Raw genomic sequence first — 17,405 nt, forward strand, 5'->3', positions numbered from 1 at the left:
TGAAGTGTACCTATGATAAAAAATTACAGACCTCTACATGCTTTGTAAGTAGGAAAACCTGCAAAATCGGCATTGTATCAAATACTTGTTCTCTCCACTGTATCCCCAATCACTTCCCCCATAGGAATGGCCAACTAACCAGAGGTAGAAAATGCTAACTCATTTCAGTTTTTTAGGACTACAAGCTGGCAAACTCTATAGACCCCTTTCTGTGTTTGCAAACATTGCCGAGTGAGGGCGATGCGCGCAATACCCTGGGCAAGTGGCGTGTTCCTACTTCATACTTCTGTGTTCATTTCCCTGGTCTTTTGAATGTACTTGATGATTATGTCATCAAATTCATGAAAACATGGTCATATAAGATATATATTTAAAAAATGGTGGATGAATTTACTTCTGCCAATTGCCTTTTTATAAATTTTGCGCTGAAGGCCATTGCGCTACGTTTTTGCCCATTGAAGACCATTCAAAAAGCCTACAAAATTCAAAAACTACAGGCTACTTGATCCATCACTTGCATAACATATTTTGCATAGCTTATTTGCTTGCGCAGGGAGTTCTCATAGACAGCCAGGGAAAAAAGCCTACATTTACATGTTGCTTATGAGTGCATTTCACACTACTTTTGGATTATAATTGGATTTTAAGATTTGTATGAATGTCCTACTTAATATAATGTTTGTGTCATCATCGCAAATAAACTGTATTATACAAAAAATAAACCAGTATAATGGCTCTTCGGCTAGCTTTGCTTCCAGCCTATGTCAATGAGCGTTAGTTAGCATTCAAACTAACAACTGCTGCATCCAAAATAGGTATTTTGCAAAGATCACAACCAAATATAATATGAGCAACTGTTCAAGCAATAATCAAAACGTATGAGAACCCCAAAAGCTTTTTTGTTTATAAGTAATAACTACGTAAATCTAGGCTATACATGACGGGCGCAGATGGTGATGGCTTTCTTTCTGCATCCAAAAGTCCAGTACTTCTGTGCGTGACGTCAGTATGTGTCATGTACTGAAAAGGGGCGTATACAGTGAGGGATATTCCATGAAAGTATTCATAACCATTTCTAAACATAATTAATTCAAGCTTTAGGCTCCATTATTTTTTAAACAAAATCTAGATGACAACAAAAGTATAAACAAGAGTAATAGGTTCCTATGGTTTAATCAAGTGTTGTATTTCAAATAATTGAAAGTACCAATCTTGCAGCTGTACAGTAACATCTCACATCAGCACAACTTTGGTATTTTACCCTTGCTAAAATCAGAGCAAATGGACAAAAATGGAACAGTGATGAGGGTGTGTTTGATTAAGCCAATAGGCAGTCTCAGCAAGTGCATGCAATTGATGCCATGGATTACAGGAAACATCCGCACTGAGCTAAAGGGTAGAGCTGTCGCTTTCAAGGAGCGGGACTCTAACCCGGACGCTTATAAGAAATACTGCTATGCCCTCCGACGAACCATCAAACAGGCAAAGAGTCAATACAGGACTAAGATTGAATCGTACTACACCGGCTCTGACGCTCGTCGGATGTGGCAGGGCTTGAATACTATTACAGACTACAAAGGGAAGCACAGCCGCGAGCTGCCCAGTGACACAAGACTTCCAGACGAGCTAAACTACTTCTATGCTCGCTTCGAGGCAAGCAACACTGAAGCATGCATGAGAGCACCAGCTGTTCCGGATGACTATGTGATCACGCTCTCCGTAGCCGATGTGAGTAAGACTTTTAAGCAGGTCAACAATCACAAGGCCACAGGGCCAGACGGATTACCAGGACGTGTACTCCGAGCATGTGCTGACCAACTGGCAAGTGTCTTCACTGACATTTTCAACATGTCCCTGACTGAGTCTGTAATACCAACATGTTTCAAGCAGACCACCATAGTCCCCGTGCCCAAGGACTCTAAGATAATCTGCCTAAATGACTACCGACCCGTAGCACTGACGTCTGTAGCCATGAAGTGCTTTGAAAGGCTGGTCATGGCTCACATCAACACCATTATCCCAGAAACCCTAGACCCACTCCAATTTGCATACCGCCCCAACAGATCCACAGATGATGCAATCTCTATTGCACTCCACACTGCCCTTTCCCACCTGGACAAGAGGAACACCTACGTGAGAATGCTATTCATTGACTACAGCTCAGCATTCAACACCATAGTGCCCTCAAAGCTCATCACTAAGCTAAGGATCCTGGGACTAAACACCTCCCTCTGCAATTGGATCCTGGACTTCCTGACGAGCCGCCCCCAGGTGGTAACAACACATCTGCCACACTGATCCTCAACACGGGGGCCCCTCAGGGGTGCGTGCTCAGTCCCCTCCTGTACTCCCTGTTCACCCATGACTGCATGGCCAGGCACGACTCCAACACCATCATTAAGTTTGCCGACGACACAACAGTGGTAGGCCTGATCACAGACAACGATGAGACAGCCTATATGGAGGAGGTCAGAGACCTGGCCGTGTGGTGCCAGGATAACAACCTCTCCCTCAACGTGACCAAGACAAATGAGATGATTGTGGACTACAGGAAAAAAAAGAGGACTGAGCACGCCCCCATTCTCATCGACGGGGCTGTAGTGGAACAGGTTGAGAGCTTCAAGTTCCTTGGTGTCCACATCACCAACGAACTATCATGGTCCAAACACACCAAGACAGTCGTGAAGAGGGCACGACAAAGCCTATTCCCCCTCAGGAGACTGAAAAGATTTGGCATGGGTCCTCAGATCCTCAAAAAATTCTACAGCTGCACCATCGAGAGCATCCTGACTGGTTGCATCACCGCCTGGTATGGCAACTGCTTGGCCTCCGACCGCAAGGCACTACAGAGGGTAGTGCGTACGGCCCAGTACATCACTGGGGCCAAGCTTCATGCCATCCAGGACCTCTATACCAGGCGGTGTCAGAGGAAGGCCCTCAAAATTGTCAAAGACTCCAGCCATCCTAGTCATAGACTGTTCTCTCTGCTACCGCACGGCAAGCGGTACCGGAGTGCCAAGTCTAGGTCCAAAAGACTTCTCAACAGCTTCTACCCCCAGATAAGATTGAACAGATAATCATGGCTACCCGGACTATTTGCACTGCCCCCCCACCCCATCTTTTTACACTGCTGCTACTATGTTAATTATTTATGCATAGTCACTTTAACTCTACCCACATGTACATATTACTTCAACTACCTCAACTAGCCGGTGCCCCCGCACATTGACTCTGCACCGGTACCCCCCCTGTATATATAGCCTCCCTACCAGTGGCGGCTGGTGAAAAATATTCTCGGTGGGGCTGTGCCATACTTTTTTTTTCCTGTAACCATCGCGATATATTTTAACACAAACTGCAGGACAGCAGTGCTCAGTGAAACATTCAGTAATTATTTAATGCCAATATTAAAAAGTTGAGGCATTCTTACACAAAAACATATTACACAAACCCAAGCCTTTCATTTGCATTTAAAGTGAACTTTTTACCATTGGTAGTAAACAGGCAACGCAACAGGCATGCTGTCAGAACAGAGTGGAAAGTGGACAATAACATGAAATTATTATAAAGTTTATAGGAAATCTTACACTGTATAAAAGGATGTATAATATAGAAATGGATATCAAGTGGATGAACTCAAACCTTTGACTGGAAGAATAGCATACAGTATTTTATGATCATACTAAATGTGACTAATTGTTAATGTGCTCCAGAACTGCAACAATTAATTGATACAAAAACAACATATATACAGTAATATTAGCAAAGACACTATTAAGACTTTCTAGAGTACCATATATAACTGGATTTTTTATGCTAAGGTCAACTATATACAAAGAAACATGCGGCCAGAGCTGCTCTGTGTGTGTGTGTCTGTCATCTTATTTGTACAGGAATTTTGCCCGTCTGTCCTTCTGAGTGGCAAACCTCTCAATGACCCTTTGATTAAAGTCAGGAATGTCCCTGACAAGTTTCTTCTCCATGGAGAGCATGGCCAGAGCGTTCAGGCGATCCTGTGTCATGCTGTTTCTCAGGAAGGTCTTGATCCTTTTCAGTGTAGAGAAGCACCTTTCTGACTCAGCAGTTGTCATGGGTGTGGTGATGAGGATCTTGAGGAGGCTGGCAGTCTCTGTGAAAGTGCTCTGAAGGTTGTTCTCCATGAAGAACTGGTACAGGGGCACTGCACCACTACAAGCCTTGAACTCACTGTTCTCATAGATGAGGGACAGTTCGGTTTTGAGCTTGGCCTTGTTCAACATGGGGTACGCCTCCACGGTTGTTTCAAGCGCTGTATCGGGGAACTTCACACTGTGTTGTGGGAACAACTCTCCGTGCAATAGTGTTGCGCTGATGAGGTGCTGGGTGAAGGAGAACCTCTCTTTGGCATGACTCAGGATGGTATCACATACCTGTAAAAGATACATCATCAGCTTTAATTTGCAATTAAGCTATTTTGATGCAAGTGATCCTGACTGACACATGCCTATGTCCAACTCAAGTATATGATTACCAAGGTGCTGATTGTTCAGGGTTTTGGCTACATACTACCAGGCCTGAAAAAAGTTCTATGGGGAAACACTGACAATTACATCACAACTTACCTCTATAGCCAACCTCTGTTGTTCTCCTGGTCCCAGCATCCTCCGTCGCTTGATGGGCTGTTGCTGCTCGTCAGATGCGCTGTCCCCACACAAAGAGGGAATTGAGGCCCTGGGTCCAAAAAATAAAGTTTAATTTGATAACTTGCAATCAGACTTCTTAGCTCACTGAAATTCCCCCTCAACACACAACCAGTGACTTTTATATATATTGTGATGTCACGAGAGGCTGTGTCCTGGAGGGACGTTACATCCCCCTGAGGTGGCTGCAAACCCAGACAGCTATGGCTCCATCTGCTGGTATGGTCAGGAACTCCACCCCTCTATGGCCAATCTTCCCACGCAGCTGAAACAAATGAGGAGCTGATTAGCTGAAGGTGGGGGAAGGGAAGAGACACAGTCTCCAACCTGGGCTCTCTGGAGGACAAGAGTGCTGCACGTCCACTTCCAGGAGGAATATAAGGATTTGGAGATACTTACCTTTGGGAAATACTCACCTGTGGATATATGCACCTGTGGAAATACGTGAGAGACATTTGGAAGGACTTTTTGCTGGGTTGGCCACTAGCTGCAACGTGGACTACAGTAAGGCTGGGGAAAAGTTATCTGAGCGAGTGAGAATTATGATTTTGGATGTGGAAGAGACATCCCTGAACTGTTAACCCTTAAAGAGCCACAAGAGAACAGAATTTTGTTATATTTTCGTTAATTTCCCAAGACCTATAATAAAATCCTTGTTTTGTTTGAACCTTGTCTCCTTGCACTACTTGAGCAATCCCGCTGAAAGCCGTGTAGCCTCTCGTGACGTCACAATATATATATATATATATAGACAGACAGACAGACAGACAGACAGACAGACAGACAGATAGTGTGTATATACACACAAACTATGTCTAGTAACTGCTTTTAACCTGTGATGTACATAATTAACTGATGTTATTACGTTTTAAAGCCTTTTTCTATTACATTTGTGAGAGGGATGCAACATAATTTTGTTCTGCTGTGCACTTAGCAATAAAGTTAATCTTCAATAACAACTAGGCCTCTTCTAGAAATTGACCTGGTGGACACCTGAATAATTATTACAAACTGTGTAGTACTTTCCTGCATTATTATCAACGTCTGATTGTGTCTTTTTGGACAAACACTTGTTCTCGTGGTCGAGTAACAACAACTGCGCTCCTTGAGTGACGGGGTGGTACTTGGTGAGAGAGGGAGAGAGACGACCCAAATTGCGGAGTAAACTAGAAAACGGACGTTACACATGGCGGAGTGGCATTACCACATTTAACAAACCAAACATTGAAATACCGTTATAGAAGGTAAAGTAAAAACCCAAACTGGTCTGTGCATCAATACCGGTATATAGTAATATATAGGCAACATACCGTAAATCTGTATCAATTATGTATCAGTTTTACATGCATGATGAGGTTCAGCTGATGTGCATAGCAGTGGGACGTTAGTGCGCATTTTGACACATCCACTATTTTACGCTGCACTCCGCCGGTGGCTCCCCTCATCACACTTGCTCCGTCGTAAGCCTGGGCAATAAGTTTGGCCTTTTGTCCATGTGAGAGTATGGTGCTGAGCCTCTCCAGCAGCGCTGTAGCGATGGTGTCGGGCGGTGCGTTCTCGATCAAAATGAACTCGAAAAAACGCTCTTGGACGTTACTTTTAGCATCGATGTAGCGTATCACAAGCACCAACTGGCAGTGGGTGGAAACGTCAGTCGTCTCGTCAGCTTGAATGGCGATAAAATCAGCACTCTTTACTTCCTCCAGGATGTAATCCTTAAGCACTGACAACATACAGTCCAACAGCTCGTTCTGTATCGTCTTTGACGTGCCCTTAAAAACCGTGAGCTGTCTTCAGGTGCTCCTCCAGCACACTGTCGAGGGAGGCAACAAAATCCACTAAGCCCCGGAAAATGCCGGGGTTGTCCGAGGAGTCAGTCTCCTCGTGCCCACGCAAGGCCAACTCAAAAGCCCCACAGAACTTCACACAATCGATAATTTTTGGATAGAATGTGCCTGTTTTTATCCACCTCCTCATTGTGTTTCCTCACCGCAATCCTGTGGCCGTCATCCAGCTGCGTAGCAATGTTCACCCTTCCTAATACAGCTAGCTTTACAGAGTTGTCCATGTGTGCCCTGGTGTTCTCATGTTTCTTTACCTTCTCTGACAGGTGCTTCATATCCCTCACTCCGGTACCTGTCCATGCTGAATCTGACCCCGTCGTTTTAAAAAAGCAAGCACGGAAAGCAAAATAAAGCATTAGCATCAGTGCACCCAGCTAGCCAAGCCTTCCTGGTGTACCAGCTACGGGAGAAGCCGCGCATATACTGCTTCCCTTTCTCGCTAGCCTGCTGTCTGATTGAGAGGTCAGGTTGATCTGGGCCCAGCTCTTTCACCCGAACTTTCTCTGACAAAGTTCTCCTCTCAAACGGATCTTGGAGGAGAGATTTCACCGAGTTAGGGTTGGGTCTTGGAGGAGTAACGTTTGCGTTCGCCATTGTCGTCTAGTAAAAATGGCGCCACTGAGCCCGGTCCTTATTTTATCAGGGGGCGAGCTTGGGGCGATAAAATAATCGCCCTCCTTGGATTCAATTAAAATCGCTGATTAGCTACATTTTATGTCATACATTCATATCTTAAATTAGCAATTGGCTTAACTGCTACGTAGACCCGCCTCCTCGGGGCACTTTCTGTATCGCCCAGAGCTGACGAGGCGTTTGACAGGCAGAGGAAAGGTTGCGAATATGATTTTCTATCATATCTTACACATATTACTGTGTGCATTCCATATTTCAAACACACAAATATTGACATACTGATGTTTTTATTATTATTATTTTTTATTTTATTTTTTTATTTTTTAAAAAAAATAATTTTATTTAAGGGGGCGGCGCCCTAGCGCCCTCTATCGGCCAGCCGCCACTGCTCCCTACTGTTATTTTATTTTACTTCTGCTCTTTTTTTCTCAACACTTTTTAGTTGTTTTATTCTACTTTTTTATCACAAATAAATGCACTGTTGGTTAAGGGCTGTAAGTAAGCATTTCACTGTAATGTCTGCACCTGTTGTTTTCGGCGCATGTGGCCAATAAAATTAGATTTTATTTGATTTGTCCAGACATGTTGTACACATACACATGCTGTACAAAGGCACACCAAATCATGCATGTGTGTGGTAGGCAATTCCTACTGCAGCAAAAATGACACATGGCTACATGGATTTGAAAACTGCTACACTGTAAAATTGTACTAACTTCGTAACATTTCGCTTGAAACAGGACCCTGCTAAAAGGTCCAAATATAGACAAACACAATATGGTAGGGATCTCATCGACCCATCGTCCACAGTTCCTTACAAATTAGTCGACCTGGAACGCACCAACAGTTTATTTCTAGGCTGGCGCTAGGTAGGAAGGCAGAATTACACAATGTGCAGTTTCCTCGGGAAATAGCAACAGACAATAAGAAAAAAGGCGCTTTGAAAAAATGATTATTGTTTAGACCAGCACCCATTTCTCGGCATAGGACGATGGAGCACATTTTAACGCCAAAGGTAGGTGACCACTAGCTAGCTAGTGATGCTAACTGGCAATAACTAACGTTAGTTAGCTAGCAACTACGCTAACATTATCTGACTTCGCTAGCTAAGTTTCCCAGGATCGTTTTTTAACGGAATCATCTGCTTGCTCTCTGACTTAGCTACAGAACAATGTTATAGTCATTTGGGCATTGTTTTGTTAAGTTAGGAACGTTTGCTTGTTAGCTAGCTAACAAGATTGACGGTCACTGCAAACAACAGCAAGTAAGCTAGCTAGCTAACTAAAGTTACATTCCTGCATGTCAGCACCCCTGTGTTGGAACTCTAGGTCTCCAGGATTTCCTGCTGTTGGCTTTAGTAAGAGTGCTTGGAAAATATTTCTCAGCCATTCATTCACCTGTTGACATTTGTTTTTCAGAGAATGGCATGTGGGCTGCAATCTGTCCTAATGTCTTTTTATTTGAAATGACAGGTGGAAGAAGTGAAATTGTTGGATCGATACACTGCAAAGAAGCCAGCCATTGGCACTCTCTATCTAACAGCAACCCATCTAATCTTTGTGGAGACCTCCTGTAACACTCGCAAGGAAACCTGGGTATGACACTTGTTCAGAGAGCATGGCGAGGGTTGAGTGCCAAAGGGGTGTAAGTGTCTGGTATGAAAGCAACCCTTGGCCCTTTCCCATACCATGTACACCTTCACTGTTCACATATATGAAGGCACTGGATAGGATGTAGGCTAAGTTGGTGTGTAAGCAACTATATGCCCCTTATTAGGAGGGGTGGTGCCACACTGATTAGGCCTACACCTATCTGGGTTTCTGCCAATATTTAAGTGGTAGAGGTAGGGAACTTAAAAGCCAGCACTCAAGATTAATAGTTTTTTTGTTTCACTCTCATCTTCATCAGATGTTACACCATCTCATAGCTACAGTAGAGAAACTCCCTCTTACAGCCATGGGATGCCCACTTTACATTTCCTGCAAGAATTTCCATGTGGCTCACTTTGTAATTTCCAGTGAGAGGGACTGCCAAAATGTTCATCAGTCCCTGGTCAGACTCTCCCAACCAGGTACTTACAGTAGGATTCCAGATCAACCCTCCTTCCTTTCGGAGAAAACAAAATTGTGATCCACTGTGAATATTTATACAATTTTTCCCTACAGTAACATTGGGCTTTTTTATAGGGAAAGTGGAAGAGTTGTATGCTTTTCTTTACAACCCAAAACAAGATGAAGATGAGAGAAGAAATGGCTGGGGCTTTATTGACTCAGCCATGGATTTCAAAAGAATGGGATTGCCCAATGAGTTTTGGGAAATGACAGACCTCAACAAGAACTATGAGGTAAGTTAACCAATCATATGCCTTTCAGACTTTATTGGATTTGTTTTTTTGTCAAACAAATGCTGTCTTGCCTCCCCATGCAATTCTTTAGTTTTGCATTAGCTTTTTGAACAAGCAAAGGTATTTGCAACTAATGCATGCACACGTTGTTTTGTTCCCTCTGTTGGATTGCTTAGCTTTGCAGCACATATCACTCAGAACTGGGCATTCCTAAAACTGCAAGCAAGAGCACAGTCTTTGGGAGTGCCAAATTCAGGAGCAGGGGGCGCATTCCTACTCTCTCCTACTACCACAAGGAAAGTAATGTAAGTTCAGACTCTCCCTTATTTAATGCAAGGGTCAGTCTCATCTCTGCTGATGCTATACTTACTGTATGTGTTAATGATTACAATGGCATTCCAACTGAACTTCATGTTGAAGCTGTTTTGGTTTCCCCCTCATCTACCAGGCTGCCATTTGCCGCTGTAGCCAGCCCCTGTCAGGGTTAAGTGCTCGATGTGTAGAAGATGAGGAGATGCTACAGGCAATCAGCCGGGCTAATCCCAAAAGCACCTTCATGTATGTGGTGGATACCAGGCCTAAGGTAATAAACACGCTTTCAGATAATTGTATTGCTCATTTCCCCTGTATGTTTCATTTGCCCCACCCTAATCCAAACCATCCTACCATTGCTTTATTTCCAGTTGAATGCCATGGCCAATAGAGCAGCAGGGAAGGGATACGAGAATGAGGACAACTACTCAAACATCCGCTTTCAGTTTGTGGGCATCGAGAATATCCATGTCATGAGGAACAGTCTGCAGAAGCTTCTGGAAGGTTACTATCATTGCTCTCACATAAAAACGATGAACCATAATCGTCGGGTGTAGTTGGTTATACTTATTAATCATTTACTGATGTGAAAAGTCATTTTGCAGCATGAAAGGAATAAAGACCAGGCAAAGTTCATGCTCAACAAAGTCAAGTTTATAAGGTGCTTAGTTGTCATCTTCTGTTTTCAGTGTGTGCAATGAAGTCTCCAACAATGAGTGACTACTTGACGGGACTGGAGAATTCGGGTTGGCTGCGTCACATCAAGGCTGTGATGGATGCTGGAGTGTTTCTGGCTAAGGTAATAGACATCCTGCCATGTAGCCATCTCCTTTGTTCAATATAAACAGCAACACATTCTTATTTAGTACCTATAACCTGAGTAAGAAATGTATGAAAACCCGAAAATTATCACTTTTGCTTTGTGTCCATCTAGTTTTTTAAATCTAGCATGTATGATTTGGTTCTGAGCTATCCCTTGTCTCTGCTAAGGCTGTGGCTGAGGATAAGGCTAGTGTGCTTGTGCACTGCTCAGATGGCTGGGATCGCACAGCCCAGGTGTGTTCTCTGGCCAGCATCCTCTTGGACCCCTTCTATCGGACCATCAAGGGACTCATGGTGAGAACAGAGTGGTTTGCTTACAGTATCTTGGCAATATAAGTGTCTGTGTGCTGGACAGCACAGTTATTGTCTACAAAATATAATAATTTGATCACTAATTATTTAAACTCTCAATCTGTTTATTTCTTATTTTAGGTTTTGATAGAAAAAGAATGGATATCTATGGGTCATAAATTCACGCAAAGGTATTAACATCTAATATTTTTGGAACAAGGCTAATCATCTAACCATGTTGGTGTCCCATCAATAGTGTCTGCTAAATTACAAAAATTTGAGACTAAAACAACTGAACTATCAGACAAGCTAAAACCACGATAAGTCATAACATAAGATCTTCATGGTGTACATAGGTCATAAGATAACAGATATAATATTGAGTTGCAGGTGTGGGCATGTGGATGGGGATCCCAAGGAGGTGTCCCCTGTATTCACCCAGTTCATTGAATGTCTTTGGAATCTCATGGAGCAGTACCCCTGTGGCTTTGAGTACAACGAGAAGTACCTTTTGGAAATCCACAACCATATTTACTCCTGCCAGTTTGGAAACTTCATTGGCAACTGCCAAAGAGAGCGAGAGGAGATGCGGTGAGGAGTACCTGAAATAAACTGCAGTGCCTATGCAGACATCTGATTTCCTTTTCTGGAATAGTCATTTCCGATTTGGAGGTTTTAATCTGTTCGTGAACAATTTATCCTTTCAATTTTCAGACTTTATGAGAGGACCTTCTCCGTTTGGCCATTTCTCTGGGAGAACCGCCATCAGTACAGAAATCCTCTGCACAAATGCTCAATAGGGAGGGAAGTTCTGAGGCCAAGCACATTGCCATTGAATTTCAAGTAAGTTCTCATTGGTTTCCTGAGTTTTCCACTATGAGCAAATTAATGTATTGTCAATGTACATGAGCAATAGCTGTATAGTCTTTTTTTCAAACATTTGAATTGTGTTTTATAGAATACCAATTACATTATTTATTTGGCAGGTTTTGGTGTGGCATGTATAATCATTTTGACAAGGGCATGCAGCCAAAGCAGTCCATTCTGGATCACCTGCTAACCATAACACAGAAAAAGGCAGAGGGTGAGAAGAAAATGACAGATCTCCAGAGAGTAAGTGGATATAGATTTTTCTAATAGCACATGTAAAAGCTTTCTCGGGTGGCTTGAATACATTTCTCCAATGTTTTCATTCCTCTGTAGCAGTTGGCAGTCATGGATGGGGTTCTGGCAGATCAGGGCAGTCCAACAGGCACATCACCTGAACAAACCTCTTTGTCTCCTGTATCGGTTAGCCACACAGCCGAAAATGCTAAACCACTGATGAATGGTGCTGCAGTGGAGGAGGCTGAAATAGAGTTGGTGCCTACTGCAGGGAGCGAGCAGGTGGAACCAATAGCTATAGAAAATTGAGTTGCTGCCACAAAGGGCACAGTTGTATCCACAGAGATCCCAGATGTCAAAGAGGAGGGACAAAGTTCCTCTGAAATGACCACTGAAGCGATTAAGATTGTGGCCTGATGGAAACATTGAAAACGGGATATCATCTGAGGAAATTACAGCCTTAATGATGAAACCAGAGTGTATTGGATTTTTTTTTTTTTTTATCTTATAATGATCCAATTCTTCAGCAGCCATAGAAGTTGAACATTTATTTAGCAATTTTAGGAAGAGGTCAACCTTTTTTGGGCGATAAATACAGTGCCTTCAGAAATTGATTACATTGTTTTTTCCCCCTCAATCTACACACAATACCCCATAATGACAAAGCAAAAACAGGTTTTTAGACATTTTTGCAAATTTATTAAAAATAAAGAACTGAAATAGCACATTTACATAAGTATTCAGACCCTTTACTCAGTACTTTGTTGAAGCACCTTTGGCAGCGATTACAGCCTCGATTCTTCTTGGGTATGACGCTACAAGCTTGGCACACCTGTATTTGTGGAGTTTCTCACATTCTTCTCTGCAGATCCTCTCAAGCTCTGTCAGGTTGGATGGGGAGCGTCACTGCACAACTATTTTCAGGTCTCTCCAGAGATGTTCGATCGGGTTCAAGTCCGGCCTCTGGCAGGGCCACTCAAGGACATTCAGAGACTTGTCCCAAAGCCACTCCTGTGTTGTCTTGGCTGTGTGCTTAGGGTCGTTGTCCTGTTGGAAGGTGAACCTTCACCCCAGTCTGAGCTCCTGAGTGCTCTGGAGCAGGTTTTCATCAAGGATCTCGCTGTACTTTGCTCCGTTCATCTTTTATCAATCCTGACTAGTCTCCCAGTCCCTGTCGCTGAAAAACATCTGCACAGCATGTTGCTGCCACCACCATGCTTCATCGTAGGGATGGTGCCAGGATTCCTCCAGACGTGACGCTTGGCATTCAGGCAAAATAGTTAAATCTTGGTTTCATCAGACCAGAGAATCTTGTTTCTCATGTTCTGAGATTCCTTTAAGTGCCTTTTGGTAAACTCCAAGCGGGCTGTCATGTGCCTTTTACTGAGGAGTGGCTTCCGTCTGGCCACTCTACCGTAAAGGCCTGATTGTTTGAGTGCTGCAGAGATGGTTGTCCTTCTGGAAGGTTCTCCCATCTCCACAGAGAAATCTGGAGCTCTGTCAGAGTGACCATCGGGTTCTTGGTCACCTCCCTGACTAAGGCCCTTCTCCCCAGATTGCTCAGTTTGGCCGGGTGGCCAGCTCTAGGAAGAGTCTTGGTGGTTCCAAACTTCTTCCATTTAAGAATGATGGAGGCCACTGTGTTCTTGGGGCCCTTCAATGCTGCAGATTTTTTTTTTTGGCACCCTCCCTCAGATCTGTGCCTCGACACAATCCTGTCTCGGAGCTCTACGGACAATTCCTTCGACCTCATGGCTTGGTCTTGCTCTGACATGCACTGTCAACTGTGGGACCTTTTTATATAGACAGGTGTGTACCTTTCCAAATAATTTCCAGTCAATTGAATTTACCACAGGTGGACTCCAATCAAGTTGTAGAAACATCAAGGATGATTAATGAAAACAGGATGCACCTGAGCTCAATTTCGAGTCTCATAGCAAAGGGTCTGAATACTTATGTAAATAAGGTATTTCCGTTTTTTTATTTTATATACATTTGCAAAGATTTCTAGAAACCTGTTTTTGCTTTATCATTATACGGTATTGTGTGTAGATTGAGGGGGGGGGGGGGGGTTATTTAATCCATTTTAGAATAAGGCTGTAAAGTAACAAAATGTGGAAAAAGTCAAGGAGTCTGAATACTTTCCGAATGCACTAGTATTTAGTATTTATTCAAAATCAGCATTACTTGTTACAACTCTTTTGAAATAGTTATTTCACAGGCAGCATACAATAATGTTTGGCAAAGTTGTATTTAGTATCCCAAGGAAGCCAACTCTATGGCATAATAAATGTTGAGGCTCTATATGAATCAAGGCTACTGAAATACTCACCTAACAAAGGGAATGCACTGTAAAAGTATTGACCAAAGTTTGGTTTGATTTTGCGATGTAATGACTGATAAAGGGCGGCAGGTAGCTTAGTGGTTAAGAGCGTTGTGCCAGTAACCGAAAGGTCGCTGGTTCTAATCCCCGAGCCGACTAGGTGAAAAATCTGTCGGTGCCCTTGAGCAAGGCACTTAACCCTAATTGCTCCTGTAAGTCGCTCTGGATAAGAGCGTCTGCTAAATGACTAAAATGTAAATGTAAGTAAAGGTGCAATATGCCGAAATCACTCCACCATTTCCTGGTTGCTAAAATTCAAATAGTTCGCCTAATTTCAGTTTGTGACAAAACAAACCGTCAGAGTCATTGCACCATCTAACCCGCTGGGAAATATATTTTCCATAACCAAAAATATTGTGTTTTGAAGCTGGTGTACCAAAACCGAAACTAAAACACTCAAAAACAAAACTTAAGAATGGGAAGCATAGAAGTAGCACACAGAACTTGCGTTCAATGAGTGACAGATCCGTAACTCACATTTCTATGTGGATTTGGTCGGGTTGACCAAAAAGTTACATTGCAGCTTTAATGAGAGAGAATCACTGAAAATCTAATCGTTTTTTTATACATTTTATAATGTCCTTTCATTTTACGGCAACAATACTGAATGTGCTCTACATGTTTTTTTATTTTATTTACATGAACATTTTAATGAATTGATATATGATTTTTGTCACTTTCTTTAAATGCCATTTTGTAAAAAGGGACCAAATAAATGCACAATTATCTGTTTATGTAGAAAGAATAGCACAGTCTGGCCATATTGCAATGCATGGATATTTTTCATACATGTCAGAGTACAAAAGTGGCTGTACCGGAAATTAGGCATGTGTGAATTTAAAAGCAATGGTCAAATGTGTTCTATATATTTTTTAGCAGGTTGTTTTTCTAGAATATTGTGGCTAGTAATACAAAAAAGTGTTTTCGCTCGTCTGTGATTTCAAGTTTGTGATAATGCATAGTTTGTGATCAACTGCAACAACAACAAAATATCCTACGAAATTATTGCACTTTTGTTTGAATTGCCATACTACATGTTTAAGGCAATATAGTGTATCTGTATGGACTGTGTGTTATTGTAGTGTGGAGCAAATTGCATTGTTTACATTCTCCAAGCCAAAATCAAGTGCAACCTGTGAGATACAGCAGAAAAAAAACACCAGCCAGAGGGTGCAACCATTTCCATTATTTCAGGGAGCTTTGAATCTAAGGAGTTCATTCTAGTGTATAAAGGGAATTTGTAAGCGGTTAAATTGATATAATGTAACGGGAATTTGTAGGATGTTAAATGTAAAGGGAATTTAATATACTGCAATGTCACTGTGCAGGAAGAACAATCAAAAGATGAGCGATGAACACTGAATGCTGATGGGAACAATTTCACAATCTTTGTACAATATAATTTTCAGAATATTCTTAAATGTATACCCAAAATGTCTGTGTGTGATGGTAATTGTTGTTTTGGGCTAGAGAATCATGTGTTGGACTTTAATCCCATGGCTTAATAATGATGGGCATTTTGTCCTCTTTTCCGTTTACCCTTTTGTAAATGATCAGAATAAATGTTTGATTCCTACAATTAAAATGGTTTTAAGTTTTGTAGTTGGGATAGCAGTTATAAATGGAATCAGACGTTTCCTGCAGAGTATGCAATATTGTCCAGGGATAATCAATATGCTATGGAGCTTTTGCCATGTTGATAATGTGTAGCTAGTATAAGTATCCCATATCACCTCAGCTTACACCATTGACAAATAGGCCTGTTGAAAACTAAGTGTGGTGAAAATGATTACAGTTGGCCTTGTACTACTAGACAGGAGTAGAAGTAAATAGTAGGACCCATAGTCCATGAGCCAGGGGTGACGGTCTCAGTGATTTTCTTTTAAGGTCTATGTCCCTAGAGTTGTAAAATGTGTGATAGCAGTGCAGCAATGTAGCTTTCTGTTATCACTCTCTTTCATCTCTCCATCCCATTAAAGGGATTCTCTGGTACTTTTGTATACTTTTTAGCCAGTAGTTCTGAAAGTAAATCTCACAAGCCAAAAGTGGTTCCCGAAAATTGCGTACTACGTCTAGGGGTGTAACGGTTCACCCGACCCACGGTTCCGTACGTATTGCGTATTGTCACGTTTCGGTACAGTGGAAAATGAAATGCCAACAGTTACTGTAGTCCATTTTAGTGTATTTAAGAAAATACAAAGTGTTGGTATCCTGATTCCATATATGACTGTGCTCTTATAATGCCTGATTAGAGCACAATCAGGAATACTAACACTTTGTATTTTCTTAAATGAAAACACTAACTCATTAACAACACTAAAATAAAGTGCAATATGTGTGTGAAATCAATATGTAAACATGGCTCAGACATTGTATAGGCCTATGCTATAATGTTTTCCTGCAGAGAAATACACTGGGTGTACAAAACATTTGTATTTATTAAGGATCCCCATGGCAGCAGCTACTCTTCCTGGGGTCCAGCAACATTAAGGCAGTTATATACAATTTAAAATATTACATGACATTACATTTCATAACACTTTTCACAACATAAAGTGTGTCCCCTCAGGCCACTACTCACTACCACATATCTACAATACTAAATCCATGTGTGCATAGTGTGTGCCTGTGTGTGTGTGTGTGTCTCTTCACAGTCCCCGCTGTTTCATAAGGTGTATTATTATTTAAATCTGATTCTACTGCTTGCATCAGTCACCTGATGTGGAATAGAGTTCCATGTAGCCATGGCTCTACGTAGTACTGTGCGCCTCCCATAGTCTGTTCTTGACTTGGGGATTGTGAAGAGACCTCTGGTGGCATGTCTTGTGTGGTATGCATGGGTGTCCGAGCTGTGTGCTAGTAGTTTAAACAGACACCTCGGTACATTCAGCATGTCAACACTTCTTACAAAAACAAGTAGTGATGAAGTCAATCTCTCCTCCACTTTGAGCCATGAGAGATTTACGTGCATATTATTAATGTTAACTCTCTGT

General features: G+C 42.2%; 1 protein-coding gene across 2 annotated transcripts; it reads left to right on the forward strand.

Annotated features, from left to right (window-relative positions):
* Positions 1 to 7,993: 7,993 nt before the first annotated feature.
* LOC121580352 (myotubularin-related protein 8) lies at positions 7,994 to 12,679 on the forward strand. 2 transcript variants are annotated; one of them, XM_041895399.1, is made up of 14 exons: positions 7,994 to 8,171; positions 8,629 to 8,751; positions 9,065 to 9,227; positions 9,343 to 9,500; positions 9,677 to 9,805; positions 9,949 to 10,083; positions 10,184 to 10,316; positions 10,502 to 10,611; positions 10,803 to 10,928; positions 11,067 to 11,116; positions 11,316 to 11,516; positions 11,640 to 11,768; positions 11,912 to 12,038; positions 12,129 to 12,679. In XM_041895399.1, the coding sequence occupies exons 1-14, from the start codon at positions 8,148 to 8,150 to the stop codon at positions 12,336 to 12,338; spliced, it is 1,818 nt and encodes a 605-aa protein (XP_041751333.1). In that variant the 5' UTR covers positions 7,994 to 8,147; the 3' UTR covers positions 12,339 to 12,679. The 2 variants fall into 2 exon arrangements, with proteins under 2 accessions (XP_041751333.1, XP_041751334.1); XM_041895400.1 differs by having other exon boundaries at positions 12,132 to 12,679.
* Positions 12,680 to 17,405: the final 4,726 nt, after the last annotated feature.

Source organism: Coregonus clupeaformis, chromosome 13 (assembly GCF_020615455.1).
Source record: "Coregonus clupeaformis isolate EN_2021a chromosome 13, ASM2061545v1, whole genome shotgun sequence".
Classification (NCBI taxonomy): domain Eukaryota; kingdom Metazoa; phylum Chordata; class Actinopteri; order Salmoniformes; family Salmonidae; genus Coregonus; species Coregonus clupeaformis.